The sequence below is a fragment of the Ostrea edulis genome, chromosome 2 (assembly GCF_947568905.1).
Source record: "Ostrea edulis chromosome 2, xbOstEdul1.1, whole genome shotgun sequence".
NCBI classification, from domain to species: Eukaryota; Metazoa; Mollusca; class Bivalvia; order Ostreida; family Ostreidae; genus Ostrea; species Ostrea edulis.
The window spans coordinates 93,216,963-93,235,886 of NC_079165.1; the positions used below are offsets into that span (position 1 = coordinate 93,216,963).

The window sequence follows — 18,924 nt, forward strand, 5'->3', positions numbered from 1 at the left end:
AACTATTGCCTGACATGAATAGCCATATTTCCGTCTCGATGAAGCTGTCATATCTGCATAAGAAATCTCTGGAAAATCTAAATGCCTACGGTTCTTTTTATTGAATTCTTCATAGACGTATATATAACAAAATCTATTTCTATATATTTTTTTTATTTAGTCATAAAGCTGGTGAAAAAATTCTAACATATCATCTATGCATTACTTTTGTATCATATATGAATAAATCGACTCAATTTCCCTGACAAACTACGAAGAGATGGAGATGACGCACTAGTCGCGATGATTAGCGAGTGCAGACTTAAAAATGTTCACGATCCGTGACAGTAACAATACTATTGTCCAGGTGGTTCTATTCACTTGTTCCGTGACAGTAACAATACTATTGTCCAGGTGGTTCTATTCACTTGTTCCGTGACAGTAACAATACTATTGTCCAGGTGGTTCTATTCACTTGTTTTGACGAAAAATGAGTTTTTATACTGCGGTGTTGTTACCTCTTCGTGTGATTTACCCGATATACAACGTTTATTTAATACCGCACTGCTTATTATTTAGGCATCATTGAAAGTTCAAAATATTGATGCTTTGTACCCATGTCACAAAGAGGAAGGAAGTAAATTATCAAGGGTGAAATGTTGTTACAAGAAGGTTAGTCCTACAACTATAAATCATTCACAATGATGTACACTGCTATGCGTGACGAATTCACTGGATCAGTTGTCACTCAGTGGGTACAAAAAATAGCTAATAACCCTATAATCATCACAGCCATCGCTAACCAAGTTCCTTGAGATTTCAAATTCAAGCAATATCGAAGTATCTTATGATGTTTGTCGCAGTAAACATAATAACTTCCAAATCAAACGAAATTTAATGACTATGCACTTTTGGAAAACCAGTAGACGAATTAGAGTAACTAAACTCCTGCCTAGGCCATACAATAGATAAATATTAGTATACATAAATTAGTACCATATTAGTATGAATTTGTTCTCTTTGCAGCAATTTGTGTAAATATTCATTCAGTAAGACATAAACCCAAATCGTTATATATTTTTTCATTCCTGCAACTTCAGATTGATAAGTATTGAATAACAAAATATAACTTAAATATTGCTGGGAAAGTTATTTTGGAATATTCCCTCCAATAGCTTCGTTATTACACATTTAATTTTGAAAGCCAACATCTTTTTACAGGATGCCATCAAACTCTGAATGAAAATGTAGCTTGAATCTATCCCAAGAAGTTTCGGAGTTTCCCTTGAAGTGACCTTTACCTTTTTACATGTACCTTGATGACCAGTAGGAACCAATATTTTCTTACAAGGTCACATCCTTTCAAGTCGGACAGAATGGGGAGTGTAGCTCCAACATTTTCACAATATTCCGGACATTCCCAACTAGTGATCTTAACAATTCACATGTAACCTTGGGATTATATAGATACCAAGATTTTTATACAATGTGTCACTTTTAAGTTTGAGAAAAATCAGGCAAGAGATCACACGAACGAACGTACGAACGAACTTGTATGTTACTAAATCCCTCCGCATATATACAAATGTTAACACTAAATATTTTTAACGAAACTGTATCATGATTCAACTTACAACTGCTGTCATGTTACTGTCACCAACACCAAGAAATTTTCATGCAAAATAGGCATACAGAAATACAAAGATGGCAAGAAGGAAAACAGCATTAATGTTGAGTACAATATTGATGGTCTTGGTCATGTACAACTTTCTTCTGAACTGTAATCCGGGTCCCTCCTGGTTTTCCACAGACGAAGAGCTGTCTCGTCGTATCTTAAACTCTCCATAGTTTGAATCTTTATTTGTCTCTCTTGATATCTCGACCGACGTATCTTGAATTTTGAAAATTTCTATAAAATATGGATGAATTGTTATTTACCAGGTTGATAATAAACATTCATGTGTAGGCTACTGATATATAACGTTTCATGGGTTTCAAGAGTCTAGTTTAAAGTCAGCATTTCACAACTCTAACGGTCATAACAACAATCTAGTTTACAAATACAACCTGCAATGAAGTCGATTGCTGTCTGATATATTTTATACCAATTGTTAGGCCGTTCTTTATACACTAATTTGAACTACCGGATTACTCCGTTTACCTGATAAAGATATTGAGCTCATGGCGGATGTGATCGAATACAGGAGATACTTACTCCTCATAGACACCTGATCCCACCTCTGGTGTATCCAGGGCTCCGTGTTTGCCCTACTTTTAATTTTGTATCCTTTATTGGAATTACTAGATTGCTCTCTGTTCGCTATCTTTATCTTCTTCACGAATAGTGATATCTCTCTCTCTCTCTCTCTCTCTCTCTCTCTCTCTCTCTCTCTCTTTTCTTCCTCTCTCTCTCACACACACATACCGGCACACACACCCCACACACCCCCACCCCCATACACACACACACCACCACCACCACCAAAAGTTTATTGTCTTTAAAATATATATCTTCAACTTTCCGTTATGACAGGTGAATTTGAAGATTAGTAATAGTAGGAACCTGATCTTCCATTATGTTTTCCCGTGTTGAAGTTGTAATCTTCCTTTGGGGGTGGTCCTATTTTTTCAGTTGTCCAAAAGGTCAAACCTTTTAACTGCAAAAGTCATACAAGACACTGGAGAATATATGTACATTTGTAAAAACTCTATATAAAAACAACAAAAAGAGGGATGATTGAATCACTAACGAAAAAAGTACTCTTACCGCTTTCCTTGGCGGCGCCTTGGTTAGCAGACTTACGGTGAGACATACTGCCCAGGACAGACCCAGCAGGAGGACGGAGAAATAAGTGAAATGGATATCGGCAACCACACTAGGGCGAGTGTCCTCTTCTCCACATTTAGGTGAGGGGTATACAAAGTCCAGGATCATACGTGTACCGCCTATCACGTGACCAATCAGCATACCCCAAAACGCACCCTGTGCGATAAAGTACATACGTTCAACAGGGTGACTTTGAACGGGAGGAATTTCTACAGAAACAAATATAGTATCAAAAGTTAGACAATTTCTTTGTTAAATTTTTGAGATATCTACTATTATTTATTTGATAAATTCTAATTTCTCATTGATAAATGCATTGTAATATGAATTAATCTGGAGTAGTGCAAAAAGATTTTATTGGGCTGAAATTTAGCACAAGATTATCAGGATCAATACAAATCAACGCGTTTGTTTTGTAAATATAGCTCAACCAACAACGAACATTATATATAAAATATTATAAACATTGATAACACATACTTGTTCGTTGACTCTAGGGACAAATATAGATAGCAGGAAAATCCCTCCAATCGGAGGTGCCAGGTATCCTGTTAGGGCTTGTATTGTGAAATAGAGTTGTCCCCCTTGTGCTGCTTGAATTAAAGGAATCCAGAGAACACTGAACCCTACTAAAACTAATACGAATACCCTACATTCAAAATAAAAAGTATATATAAGAAATATGTATATAAACTAATACGAATACCCTACATTCAAAATAAAAAGTATATATAAGAAATATGTATAGATTGTGGTACGTGTATCATCAATGATATTTCATATAAAGACTTCAATTTGGTGGATTCGGAGGCTTTTAATTTCAATGCATCGGAGACGAAATAAATAATTTATCAAATATTCAATGTAGAGAAACCATACTAGTGAAATTTCACGCTTATGAAACTGTAAAATGTTGGCAATCCGCAAAAATGACTTAAAACGATTCCAGAGTACCAACTGGTAGACAGCTCATAAAGACATCTGGTTAAAAAGACGTTTCATGTGTACTATGTTTTTGGACCACATAATTCTAAGCTAAGTACTTTATCTAACATGACACATTCCCTATTTCTCTCCGGGCCGGAACATAAAGCTGTTATACTGCCATTCATTCCTGCTCGTAGCTGCTGTTTATTTGATATTCCAGTTCAACCATCTGTCATTCTTTATATCTCAGCATTTTCTTACTTTCTCTCCAAGTATTTTTTCTTCTCAATCGTTCGTCTCCAAGCACTTCTTTCTTTCTCCATTGTTTTTTACAAGGGATTTCAGCTTTGTTCGGGCACGTTCCCCTTTTGGTTTCAATCCTAGAACTGTTCTGCAGTCACCATTACCTTCTCTCCTGAGTATATACCATAGCCAGCTCCATCTATATCTTCATACTACACAGTTAACATTATTCATTCCCGACATTTCTATTATTCTTTAATTTGCTTCTATAGCTTTCTGTCATCTATTCTGAATATCTTCGTGTCCACCATAGAATTAAACGTTAAAGTGGCTCACATATTCTATTGCCTCCTCGTTTACTGTGATGAAATCTGTATTCGTCCTAAATGTTTTACATCTTTTAGAATTCAACGTAAGGACTAATTTTGTTGCCCCTGATCAGTGTTAATTTGTTGGTCTTTCCCCTTAGATATTGAAAGCTTGAGGATAAGAGTTTCCTATATCAATTTGAGTGTTCCTCTTCCCTTTATTATCTTTCTCATTATATCCCCTTGAAGTCTTTCTAACAGCCTGACTGATTTTACCAGTCTTCCTTTTGTTCACTTTCCCCATGTTTTTCTGTGATGCATGGTGTACTCGACCCCTCTGTCTTTATTTCTGTTTCTTTCGCAACTTTCCTCTACATATTCACGATTCTTTCACAATCTTTCACATCACCCCTGAGACCTGTTCTTGACCTGTTCCTTGAAGTTTTCCTAATCTCAACACTGTTTAAGTGCTTTACATCAAATCTCTCTATCCCGCTTTTCTTAACCTCGTTCTTCATCATCTTTAATCTTACCTTAGTCTTAACCAAATAATGGCCATTGCACACATTTGCCCTTCTCATCATCCTAGACTAATTCCCTCATACATTATTCTAGAACACTAGATCTATCTGCTTTAGTGTTCTAACATCTGGAGATTTTTATTATGTTTTTTTTTTTTTTTGCTTCTCCTTTTGTGTGAAGATTTTCCCCCAGCAACGATGAGTCCATTTCTACTACAGAGGTCACACAGTCGTTCTCCATTGTAATTCATGTTTCAATTACCATATTTTCCCAATATTTCTTCCCTGCTAGGATTGTCATTTCCCACTTTTACATTCAGGTCTTCTATTACCACTATTATGCAACATTTGTTAACCCTGTAATTACATACTGCATTAGGCTGTAGAACTCCCATTTCCCTTTTCATCATCATTCGCATCATTTGTTGGTGTACAGTATATACTTTGACGATTGTAATCTTTTTGTACTTGCAGTGGAATCGTGCTTAAAATTCTCTTGTTTACCATTGTTCACTTTAGCAATGCCTTCTTTGATTTTTCACTCATCATTATGGCCACCCCTCTATGCTGAACATCATTATTTCCTACACACTTCACACCCTCTCCAATCTGCATTATCTTTAATCCCACTCCTTTCATTCTCCTCCCTCGAATACCTAGAAACTCTACGTTCATCTCTCTTGCCACCCTTCAACTTTTTCCTAGGCGAATAGTTAACGAATTCCGTCTACCCGTCACTATTGCAACTCAGCATGGAGCCTCACAGTTTCCATCTTCAATGTGTTTTCACACCATCTCTCTCATTATATCCCCTTTGAAGTTTTTCTTACAGCCTACATAGAACTGGGCAAGGAGAGGCTTACGCACTCGCCTCTTTCCCCACATTGCTGCTAACTAATGATAAAAAAAAAAAACCACAGACGCATACTATACACTAGAACCATTACATGTAATCACGCTTTGCAGAACTCGTGGGATACTTGGCACTTTACTTACTTTCCAACAATAAGAAGTTCCCTTTCTGTGGCTTGATTCCTGACACGTGTCCACAAATCCATGGTGAAGAGAGTAGCAGCACTGTTAAAAATTGACGTCAGAGAACTCATCAAAGCAGCTATCATCACCGCCATCATCAGTCCGCGCATGCCTAGAGAAGACATTATATTTCTCATTTGAATTAACAATTTTACCCAGAGAGATATCTTAAAACTTCATAAGCTCATGTATTTTTCAAAGATGAAAATTGTGAAATAAAAACGTGATATACCAGTTGGAGCCAAGTCTAAAATTAGCTTAGGATAGGCAATGTTGGAACAACCAGCTGGATTTTCACACACCTCCATGCAAATGTGAGGATCTACGCATGCTACGGTGTCTGAATGAAATAGATAATAAATATATCAACAGAATAACTTGTTATAAAATACCTATAATATTTTACAGATTCCTATCTGCAAATTATATTCTGCTTAACATCCCCCGAAAAAGTTATTATAAACAAAGGTAAAAATGTTAGGTAGTAACAAATATGGTAGATGGCCTGGTGTGAGCTATTCTTTTGGTAGTCAACTTATGAATTTATCTTGATTGTCAATACGGATATGACTTGCATGACGAAAACAAATGCTGTTTAGTATACCTGGAAACAATATTCTGCTTATCATCCCTGGAAGAATGATAACAAACATCGGTAATAACTTCAGATAGGAAGCAAAAATGGTGGCAGCTCTAGCATGGGCTAGATTTTTAGCTGCTAACGTTCTCTGGACGATCAGCTGCAGAAAAAATAAGACTTGAGATATGTCTTGGAAAGTATGAATCAATGATATATATAATTTCAAAGTAATGACCCTTCTCACCTGGTCACAGCACCAGAACCAGGTACTAATCAGAGTCGTGCGTATCATCACGCCGGGCCAGGGTAGATCCGAATTAAGAGGGTCCCGGAATATATGGAAGGCATCAGAACGAGGCAAGCCACACTGTAGACTTACATTAGATGACATGTCGTACGTCAAATTAAAGGTGCCATTCAACGACGAGTTAGTATCCAGTGACAGGGGAGTGAGTCCGCTGTATGGAATAGCCTCAAAGTACTTGTACATCAATGCAGACATTCCACCAACCTTTATAAAACCTACAGTTTTAAGCAGACAAGCAGGTTACAAAATATTTGAATAAGTACATTATGTAAAGTAAAGGGTAAATCTCTTACTCATTGTGGATATATTTTATGAAATGAAATAAAATTTTGTCTTTCTTTAAAGCCTTGATAAACTTAAAATTTACGGGCTCCAAAGAAGACATTGTCCTTTGGTATATCGATCAAACAATTAGCCTTACTCATTATGGACAAAGCTGTAGCTCCGACAACCATGATGATGGTCTGTAATGTGTCTGTAAATATCACAGCAGCCAGTCCGCCTGTTGGATGATATCATCATACCGTTGTGTGTATTTGTGCGCAAAAATGTTACAAATATTCCGCTCAAAATCAAACATGTCAAATACCATAAAATGCTAAAATAATTTCTTCACCAGCTGTGACAAATCGAATGTCAGAGATGGAGAAAACTTGATTTCCAAAACTAAAGATGGATGAATTGTTTCATTTGATACAATTACATTTTTCTTGAAGAGATTAAGTGTTCACAATATATTGAGAAAGATGCAAAATTGCCAGTATTTTAATTTTCAAACTGCGTATGTTGAAATGATTTTAAATAGAGAAAGTGTAGTAATTCTGTTTGGTACGGGATGCTTTCTGTGTGTTTTTATTGACTTTTGAAGCAAATTAAATTGGCCTCACCCAAGATAGTGTAGAGAGCAGTAACAGCCAGTAAAATAAGGATAGACAGATAGGTGTTCCATCCCACAGCCTGTTGGATAAACACAGCACCAGCGTACACGTCAACCTGCAACGTCAGATTAGTACTGTCAGTACAACGTCAGATTAGTACTGTCAATTCAATAACAACGTCAGATTAGTACTGTCAATTCAATAACAACGTCAGATTAGTACTGTCAATTCAATAACAACGTCAGATTAGTACTGTCAATACAACGTCAGATTAGTACTGTCAATTCAATAACAACGTCAGATTAGTACTGTCAGTACAACGTCAAATTAGTACTGTCAGTACAACGTCAGATTAGTACTGTCAGTACAACGTCAGATTAGTACTGTCAGTACAACGTCAGATTAGTACTGTCAATTCAATAACAACGTCAGATTAGTACTGTCAATTCAATAACAACGTCAGATTAGTACTGTCAATACAACGTCAGATTAGTACTGTCAATTCAATAACAACGTCAGATTAGTACTGCCAGTACAATGTCAGATTAGTACTGTCAGTACAACGTCAGATTAGTACTGTCAATTCAACAACGTCAGGTTACTACCGTCATTCTAATAGCAATGTCAGATTAGTACCGTCATTCTAATAGCAACGTTTGATTTGCGTAAAATGCGAGTAGATTTGAAAAATAGCGAGTAAAAATAGTGGACACTCGAAAATCTTAGCGAGTGGTGATTTACAAACCATGATCGTAATGTATCCGTTTTATACGGTGATGCGCTATTCGCTTTTCTTAAACTTGCATTCAGAATCATACAAACGCTTACATGAATGACCGATTTCAATAACCGTTTCTATCCGGATTTTTCTTTTATGTTTTTTTAAGAAACTCGGAGTCGAACAAATGCTTTTGAGGTCGGACATCGCATTATGATGAAATATATAGACATGTGCCACGAGTCCTGTTCACTTATAGGGGTGATTAAATTGAATTCCAAGTATGAGGTTTTTGTTATTCATTTATCTTTTTAAAAAAATCGGAGTCTATGTTTAACCAAGTCTTCTGGTAGTCATTTTTATCAGAATTACCTACATGGTATCTACATTAATTTATTGTCATATTGTCTTATTGATGTCGGGTTGTAGTGATGACACGAGTGCACTGCTCGGCGCGTAGACGATTATTTAAAAAGTCTATGGGACTCGTGCTCGTGCTGCTTATTAACCATGAGTCCGGAATTTGCTTTGAAAAATCACTAGTGACACCCCTGATGTGGCACGAAATTGGAAGACATTGGATCTAGACCTGCGGTAAACAGGTTGTGGATTAGAGGTGCGATGGTCGAGAAACCTAAACATTGCACCATATGACTTACGTAACTTAGTGTCTTGTTCAAATGATGCCTACATGTTGACCCACTAGGATCAATGATGGGGACAATCATTGATTAAAACAAAAACCTATGAAAAAAGAGCACTGCTTCATTATTTTTATTTTAGCTTGTAGGTTTTCATTTTAGCCTGTGGATTTTTTACCCACAGGCTAAAATTAGCCTGTGGTGGAAAAAGTTAATTTCGACCCCTGTTATAGTATGTCTCATGCTAATAATATACTGTGTATCTCTTGCCCGATATCTTGATAACAATATAAGACAATTGAAATATGATTTACCGATATCTTGATAACAATATAATACAGTTGAAATATGATTTACCGATATCTTGATAACAATATAAGACAGTTGAAATATGATTTACCGATATCTTGATAACAATATAAGACAGTTGAAATATGATTTACCGATATCTTGATAACAATATAAGACAGTTGAAATCTGATTTACTTACCGATATATTGGTAACAATATACGATAGTTGAATTTTATGTATTTACTGATATCTTGGCAACAACATAAGGCAGTTGAATTTTATGTACTTACCTAAATATTGATAACAATATAAGACAGTTGAATTTTATGTACTTACTGATATCTTGGTAACAATATAAGACAGTTGAAGTATCAGGCTGTGATAAATTCTTAATCTTTTCCCGCCAAAACGTCTCTTCAGAAATTCTGGGATTGTGTAAACCTTAAATCACACACAGCCATTTTATTGATTCTTCAGTTAATAGTAGGGTAGTAAAAGTGAGTCATACAGGACATGTATTTGTAAAAAAAAAAATAAAAAATAAAAAAAAATAAAAAGAAGGGGGGGGGGTTCCATCACGGCTGAGAACATAGGGTGATAACAAAGATATGGATTCACCAGAGATTAAATCTAACGTCTTACATAAGATATAATTTGGTTGTTTTATTTATACTTACCTCTGATGTTAGGTAAACTGGAAGGTACGCCCATCCCAGCATTAACAAAGAAAACACAGCCTATATCATGAGAAAGCAAATATATTGTCAGATATCAATATCCATTTAAAATAAGTTTTCCTTTCTTTTCTAAGATTACAACGCCTCAGTTCAATATATATTTTCGTCTGAAGGAATTCTCTTACCCCCCATTCAAATGCAACCGCAGCTATTCCACTTGACGCCCCACTTCCGGCCAGTCCAATAAAGTGTTCTGATCCGATGTTGCTGGCGAACAAGGATGCACCGATCTGAGGAAAAAACAGTGTATATCATACACTATCATCATCATATACCACTGAGAAAATGAAACTTGTAAATACTGTTTATATCTTTGCTTTGGGGGTTGTGGTGGTGGTGGTGGTGGTGTTGGGGGTGGGTGTAGAACAAAATGTGAAAATGTGTTTTGATGGGGAAATTAAGCTTTACTCATTCATATGTCGCTTCGATATTTCCCTGTGAACTCGAAAAAACAAAACAACAACGAGTCGTCCACTTCTGCTTCATTCTTAGATACATGCATTTTATTGAAATAAATATTAACGGCAAACTAACAAATCAATGGGTTTTTTTTTTTGTTTTTTTGTTTTTTGTTTTTTTAATGGACAATACATATATTATGTATCAATAAGCAAAATATATATAAAGAATATACACATATATTTCTGAAGGTTGCCATAAGGGGGTAACGCCACACATAGAATACAGTCCATACACAACCCCCAATGGCAGCACTAGTACAGGAGGGCAGATCCCCTCCTTGTGTTTTTTATGTAATAATTATTAACATGTTTATAACAGAAATTATATTATATAGATATAATATATGCAATACATTTACGACTTTTCACAGAGAAAAATATAACATACAAAATTTTCAAAGATGTACAGACAAAATCATTTCAAAGAGTTTGTATAAGTTTTGTTTTTTCTTATTTATCTAAAAGTCCATGTATGAAAATACCAGATAAATCATTTTCTTATCATCAAAAAAAATCTACGACTAAAGTTACAATTTTTCTTTTATATTTTTCAAAACATTTACAAATTTTTGTTGTTGTAGTTTTTTTATATACCTTTGAAAAGAAGAATAAAACATTCTTTATGTGATATTGTATTTCCTCTGATTTTTCTTGTTTGTTTTCTAATCTACAATACATTTTATATCTGTATATTTTACAAGCAATGATAGATATCAATAGATTCAAAAATAAGGTTTTATCATTCTTTTCATGATAAAAACCAATTACAATTGTTTTCCATGATATATTAAAATTTACAACTTTTTGAACAATATCCCATATATGAGCAACATTTTTACATTTCAAAATTAAGTGTTCATTGCTTTCCTGTACATTTTTGCAATAAATACATAAATCATTTTCAATAATTTTCCACCTTTTCAGCATTTTTCTGTTACACAAAAGGTTATTTAACAATCTGTAATTAAAATCTGATATATATTTGTCGTTAATAGCTATTATTTTTTGTTCATAAATAGATTTCCAATCTGTTTTTGGAATTTCAAATTTTTTTCCATAATAACTTTGATGCAAAGGAGGTTTAAATTTTTCTCGACGTAAAATACTATAAATCAATTTTGAGGTTATATCACATATTTTAACATGTTGTTTATTTATCAGTTCATATACATTATTCCCATATATAATATTTTCATATTGTATGTTTTTAAAATCGTGATTTGTAAAAGCTCTTTTAACAAATGTTTTCAAAATCATATATTGACAAAGCCAGTTGTTTTTACATACAAGTTTACCATCAAACCATTCTATAGGTTTCATACCATTTACATCTACAACATCACTAATATACCTAAAACCACTTTTGAGCAAGCTTTCAAAATATATTGGCTTGTTTTTGTATAGTATTTTTTTATTTCATCATAGAGGCTCTTTTAATAAAGCATTGAGCCTCTGTTCAGTTTTTATTTTTTACATTCATTAAAAAATATAAGCATTTCCTTGTAAAAAGTGGGAAAGTTTTCCATAATTTTTTATATCGTTGATATTTGTTTTACATAAATATTCAAAGTCAAAATTTCTTTCTTTACATAGGCTTTCTACAAATAAATATAAGGAACTATTCTTGCATAAAATGTTTTTTATCCACGATACTTTTATGGATTTTAATTTTAGTATTATATCAACAATACCAATACCCCCATCCATAATTTTTCCAATCTGTGTATTTCTTTTTATTCTGTCTTTTTTATTCCAATAAAATTATATAAGATACCTTGTATTTTTTTTTTATTATACACTCATTTGGAAAGTTTAAAACTGACCCAACATATATCAACTTTGATATTGCAAGGCTGTTAATTACACACACTTTACCAAAAATTGTTAATTTTCTTTTTTTCCATGATTCAAAGAGTTTTTCTAAATCATCTACAATTTTTGTCCAGTTTTTATTTTGACACATTTCTTTATTATGTCCTATAAAAATACCTAGTGTTTTTATGCAATCATTACTAACATCCACATTTTCTATTTTCTTATATAAATGTTTCCAAGGACCTGTTAGAAGACATTCTGTTTTGAACATGTTTAATTTCATACCAGATACTTTGCTAAATTCTTCTATAACTTCTAAAGAGTATTTAAGAGACATCTTATCTTTTAAAGGGAGGGTACAGTCACCAGCATGTTGTATTATTTTTATGCTGTTTGCCATACCAGGTTTTTGAAAACCTTTAATGTTTGAGTTTGATCTAATACCAACAGCTAATATTTCTATTACGAAGAGGAATAAAATTGCCGATATAGGGCATCCCTGTCTTATACCTTTATTCATATTACCTGTTTTAGATATCCATCCATTGTTTTAATTCTAAATATAGGTTTATTGTATAATATGCTTATCCATTTTAAAAACTTTTCCCCAAAATTATATTTGTGAAGAACTTTTAACATAAAATTCCATAAGGCATTCAACTGAATCAAAAGCCTTTTGGAAATCAAGAAATAGTAATATAGATTCTAAGTTATTTTCTTCGCAATACTCAAAAATATCTACAATCAGTCTTGCATTTAGAGCTATATTTCTTCTTTTTATATATGCTGACTGATTTACATTTATTGCATTATCCAATATGTTTTGTAGTTTTTTGGCTAAAATAAAGACAATTATTTTATAGTCAGTATTTGTAAGACTTATAGGTCTGTAATTGCATAAGTTTTTTGGGTCCCCCTTTTTAAATAAAAGTGTTATTAAAGATAATCTTTGTGTTTGTGTCATTTTATTTTTTTTCAAAAATGTCTTTAAGTATAAATCTTTTATGTTTTCCCAAAAAGTTTGATAAAATTCACAAGGTAAACCATCAAGTCCTGGTGATTTATTTTTCTTCATATTGAATAATGCTTCTTTACATTCTGTTAAAGTGGGAAATTTGTCAAGTTCAAATTTTTCTTCGTCATTTAATGTGTATTCGAGTTGTATCTTATTGAGATATTCATTTATTTGATTTATATTTTCTTGTTTAGATGTGTATTGTTTTTCAAAAAAAGTTGCATGTAGATTTTAATATTTCATCTTCATCAACTACAGTAACATTATCAATATTTAAAGACTTGATTACATTTGAAATCTGCCTTTTCTTTTCAAGATTTAAGAAATATGAAGTATTTTTCTCTCCTTGCTCAATCCAGTTTGCCCTAGAACGTATTTGTGCGCCTTTTGCCTTTTTATTAATCAACTCTGATAATTCATGTTCTAGATTTCTTTTTCTATTTATGTTAATTTGATCGTAAGGCAACTCTTCTATTTTACTTAGCTCTTCTTGAATTAACTTTATTTTGTTTTTGTATGAAATGGATAATCTTTTTGAAAAATTTATACAGAAATTTTTAATATTCATCTTCAATTTTTCCCATGATTCAGTTGGGTTTTCTTTATCAAAAATGTAATTCACGAGGAAATTGTTCATTTCTCTGGTAAAAGTTTCATTTTCAATTAAAGATGTGTTAAATTTCCAATATCCTGGACCTCGTAAGTTTTTATTTATAATTAAAGTTAAAACAATACACCTGTGATCAGACATTCTTGTTCCGTTTGAATGTGAACCTGGAATATTCTGAAGTTTAATGTTTTCATATTGATAACAAAAATCTTTTGATAATAACATATAGTCAATTCTACTTGTTGGAATATTTTCACCATTACACCATGTATATCCTTGTTTGTCCCCCTTTATAGTTTTCCATAAATCATGTAAATCTAATTTTTCTAACAAATCAACGTTAAGATAAACGGGATGATTTCAACTTCCCTATCCGCAACTCCCCATGTTTATTTAGCAATATTCCATTATCCCCTGCATGTGGTGTTTATGAAAGGTGAAGATAACGAACAGTGATCAATCTCATAAATATCATAAGCAATACAAAATAGATAGTTGGGCACACACGGACCTCTGCACACACCAGAGGTGGGATCAGGTACCTAGGAGGAGTAAGCATCACCTGTCGACCGATACGCAACAGCTTGTTCTGCGTATTATCAGTTTTTAAATGGAGATAGGCTACTGAAAATAAGTTTGATGATACAGGGATTTCAACAGTTCTCATTAAAGTCAGCATTTCGCAACTTGTATGGTCGTTATAACAATCTAATTTGCCATGACAACTTATCATTGGGTCAAATGCTGTCTGACTTGTTTCATATTGATTGTTAGGCCGTTCTTGGCACACTGTATTTGACTCCGAATAACCCCGTTTATTATATACCCATCAATGTATCGTTCTTTGATACTGTGGATTTCACAGCGTGTGATCCGGTTTTCCAGATCACCACCCTGTGGTTTTCTGATTCCATATCAGTATCCTCTGAAACTGATGACGTCACAATGCATCAACGCAACCTTATTTGTGGAAAATATTGACCGCGTCACAAACGAAACTGCGTACACAAAACATAATTTCATGGTATGTCTGTGTTTTTGATAATTTGGATTACATTTATTATCTGATAAATGTGGATTTAAAATGCATAAGGGGGGGGGGGTATATAATAAATTTATCATTACTACAGTAACTTGATCCGAAGAGTTGGATCACGTCTCGTTGACAGGCGCGAATCATCAGATCAAACTCGACGCTTCGCGTCTCGTGTGATCTGATGATCCACGCCTATCAACTCGACGTGATCCGACTCTTCGGATCAAGTTACTGTAGTAATAATATATATTTACCTGATCAAGATATAGGGCTCACGGTGGGTGTGAGGGGTCAACAGGGGAAGTTATGCGATTTATCACTCTTCATCATCTTCATCTTTTTATGATTAAGAATGAGAAATTCTATTTACGAGTATTCGCGAATATAAAAATTGGTGAAATTGTTTTTGTTGAAAAAAACATGAAATATGATATCCCATATGGTGAAGAAGTATTTTATAACGAGGACGTCAACATATGCCTGGTGAATATTTGACGAGGTTATTTATTCATAAAATAAGATGAAATAATATTTACTAATGCCAACTTTAATTTCATTATAATCATAATAACAAAACGAATATATACACAGTTTGCATTAGTAAAATGCAAACTGTGTATATATTCGTTTTGTCTATGAGAGCTATCTTGTCAGATATTTTAAACAAATTCAAAAAAAAATATTTTTGCTACTAAGTTGTTCAGCTTTTAAGTTGATTTGATGATATGAAGACAAACAGATCCAAAAGAATGTCCCTCCCACACCACCGATGCCTACGATGTGGGTCATCTTTGGTCAGGAAATGTACTGATAAAAATATCCAAGGACTCAATTAAACATAATGTTCTCCTATAAAAGTATGTACATTAAATCAAGTATCACCTCTGCCGACGATGATTTGCTTTTAGTATTGTTTGTTTATGTGCAACTTAGCATTCATAAAGTTCAGCAAAAGATAGGTTTAATGGCTGGCAAAAGATGATAGAATTATGAGAGTGATGTGACAATAGATGTAAACAAAGGGAGAATGGGACCCTTGGCGGGGGTTTGCGGCCTGAATATCGGGTATATCATTCTTCCTCTAATGGTGTTGAACAAAGTATGTACACGCTAACCTTAATACTGTGAATACAGTTAACATAACAAATTCTTTGAAAATTGATTTTATAATTTGATTTATGTTAAATCTGCATTTTATTACAGAGAAAACTTACCGGGAACCAAAGCATGGATCTTCCCGCCAAGAAGTAACCTTTTGTCGTTTTCTGGTCTCTTCTCCATATGGACTATTCGGGAAAAAATGTGAGGATTTTTAAAATTAGTCAAACTTAAACTCGATGTGTATTTCAAGTTAATGGAGGTGTTTGGAATTCAATATTTACCAATATTCCGACAACAAAAACGAAGGCAAAGTACAACACCAGGACAGATATGTCGATCCAGTTATCTAAACCCGCTCGCATGGCGTCAGGTAATGGACTGTAAATGCTAAGATCGTTTATCTAAATATCAGTAGGGATCCTGGAGGTGCCGTTTTATATCACTGCGCGGAATAAACACCCTTGCAAACCTTATAGGGTTAAATGTTAGCTGAAACAAAATATATTATCAATATGGTTAAGTTTACTGAAAGTAAAAAGTTCAAGGTCATCTTTCTGTTCAATTTGCAAAAAAAAAAAAAAAAAAAATGAATAAATCAGCAATGATAAACTAAAGGGAGAGCTTTAAAGTTTCTCACCATGCTTCTTTAATTAAAACAAATCTAAAAGGGTATTATTTGAAATGAATATAACTACACATGTATGTGGTAAATGTTGAGTATCTACGGAGATTTCATTAAATCCCCCTAGAGTCAAGAAATGAGATACAAGTATGTCGACGATTATTCATCTGTTTGACAAGATTTAGAAATGATCACAGGGTGTATTCATTTAATTTAAAAAATGAAAATAACAATGGTATTCCATTTCACATCCCCAATAAAGAATTCAATCTTAGGAGCAGGACAAACATGGACCCCTGGACATACAAAGGTGGGATCATGTGCCTATGAGGAGTACGTATCCCCTGTTGAGTGGCCACACCCGTTGTGAGCCCTGTATCTTGATAAGGTAAACGGAGTAATCTGTAGTCAAAATTAGTATGTAAGCAACGGTTTTAAATGATATTCCATTATGAAACAACTTAAAGGAAAATTCAGGTCTTTTCTTACTATCTCCGACATCAACAAGAGTTCTAGCATCAACAGGGACGCCAAAACCAACAAGATGACTTATAAAGCAGTGAAGTATTTATGGGAATTTTGTTCTACTAGCAGAAACCCAAATGTCGCCATGAATGATAGGACAGAGCAGTCTGCATGAACTGACACAGTGAAACCTTTAGCTGAAGGCAGTTCGGCAATTCATGAAGACAGATCCACTTAATTTCAGTTGTAGCGTTCATTCATCTCGTGATTATATATATGCTCTCTGGGTTAAACAAAATCTAAATCTTACATTGCATCCATGAGCGGAATTGAATAATTCAAACATAGAATTTTAAAGCATTCACATTGATATAACGTTTTTATTACTACGCTGTATTAGGAGGGAAACTCTACATTGACAACACAGAATTAATGTGTTTTTAATGGCAAATGTTTTCATTTCAATGATCTTTAATGACATCGTATTTACATGCATTCATGTTTTGTGCGAGTAAAACTTATATCGCATTAACCTTGATGGTAAGCGTTTGTACATGTAAATATGACAATTATAAATATTTATGCTAATCACAGTTATTGTCAAAGGTCTTTAACCTGAAGTAGAATTACGTTTCAAAATTTTGCATTAAATTCCCCCGTAAAGGTTTTGAATGTGAACTAGATCAGATAAGTTTAATTATCTGGTTCGGTAACGTCAAGTAGATAGAATTAAATCCATTGTTTTTACAATATCTTTACTTACTTTGTGCAGACATTCATGGAGTGAATATATGGAGCTGAGCTATATTTAGACTGTGAACATACGTATGAACGGTTTACTACGTCAGTTTGCAGAAAACTCTCGCATTTGATTTGCCACTTACAAAATCTACAACTCATAAAAAAAAAATGCAAAAAGCAATTGCCACCATTTGAAGGAGGAGATAATTTTCTTATCTCTGACTAAAATAATGCTTATTCAATAACATTTTGTGATAGGCTTTCGATCTCCGCACTTGTGGAGGTTTCGGTACAAATTTTGAATGGTCTTGCAGTCGAAACGGGTCCAAATTGAAAACATTTAAGGAGGTATGCTACACCAGAGACATTTGATGTAGATGAAAAGTGTAGGATATGTACAACAATATTTTGAATTTGAAAATTTTCAAATTTACTTTATTTTGTCAAAAAAAACAGTTTTAGTAGAAGGTAATCTGAAAAAAATTTAAAACCCCAGCTGGACTCGAACCTGCGACCTACAGTTCAGCAGTCGGTATTCTAACCTACTGAGCTACTCGGCTAGGTATTCAAATGGAAAAGGAAAAGTAAAATATTGCTGATATCGATTTTGTCATCCATGTTTTTTTAAAGGAAGTCAGCCATTATGACTATGTAGAGTACTGCCTTAATCGTATAATTCTTTCACCGAGTTATCTCAATGACTGCAGGATGTTTGTTTTGAGTTTTAACAATGGTATAAATTAGGAATCAGTTACAAATTAATTTTGTCAGCGGAATGGATTTTACTAGATATAGCTGATATTTTTATATCAAATCTTTATATCATTTTAGATATCTCCAGCAATATATTTTTACATTCCAAATCTTATCCCTTATCCCGTGCATAAGGACCTGGGTTAGAATAGGTCCACAGTACCCCTTGCTTGTCGTAAGCGCCGACTAAATGGGGCGGTCTTTCGGATGAGACTGCAAAATCCGAGGTCACGTGTCACAGCAGGTGTGGTACGATAAAGATCCCTCCCTACTCAAGGGTTTTAAGCGCCGAGCATAGGCGGCCCTTCACCG

General features: G+C 33.9%; 1 protein-coding gene across 2 annotated transcripts; it reads right to left on the minus strand.

Moving 5' to 3' along the window:
- Positions 1-324: 324 nt before the first annotated feature.
- On the minus strand, positions 325-18,615 carry LOC125678280 (sodium/myo-inositol cotransporter 2-like). Of its 2 annotated transcripts, XM_048916607.2 has the most exons (15): positions 16,313-18,614; positions 16,145-16,216; positions 10,119-10,223; positions 9,934-9,993; positions 9,593-9,697; positions 7,615-7,720; positions 7,149-7,229; positions 6,665-6,942; positions 6,445-6,580; positions 6,073-6,180; positions 5,802-5,952; positions 3,287-3,455; positions 2,747-2,962; positions 2,543-2,636; positions 325-1,888 (listed from the first exon to the last, which is right to left on the minus strand). In XM_048916607.2, the coding sequence occupies exons 1-15, from the start codon at positions 16,391-16,393 to the stop codon at positions 1,653-1,655; spliced, it is 1,998 nt and encodes a 665-aa protein (XP_048772564.1). In that variant the 5' UTR covers positions 16,394-18,614; the 3' UTR covers positions 325-1,652. The 2 variants fall into 2 exon arrangements, with proteins under 2 accessions (XP_048772564.1, XP_048772565.1); XM_048916608.2 differs by lacking the exons at positions 325-1,888; positions 2,543-2,636 and having other exon boundaries at positions 2,844-2,962; positions 3,287-3,399; positions 16,313-18,615.
- Positions 18,616-18,924: the final 309 nt, after the last annotated feature.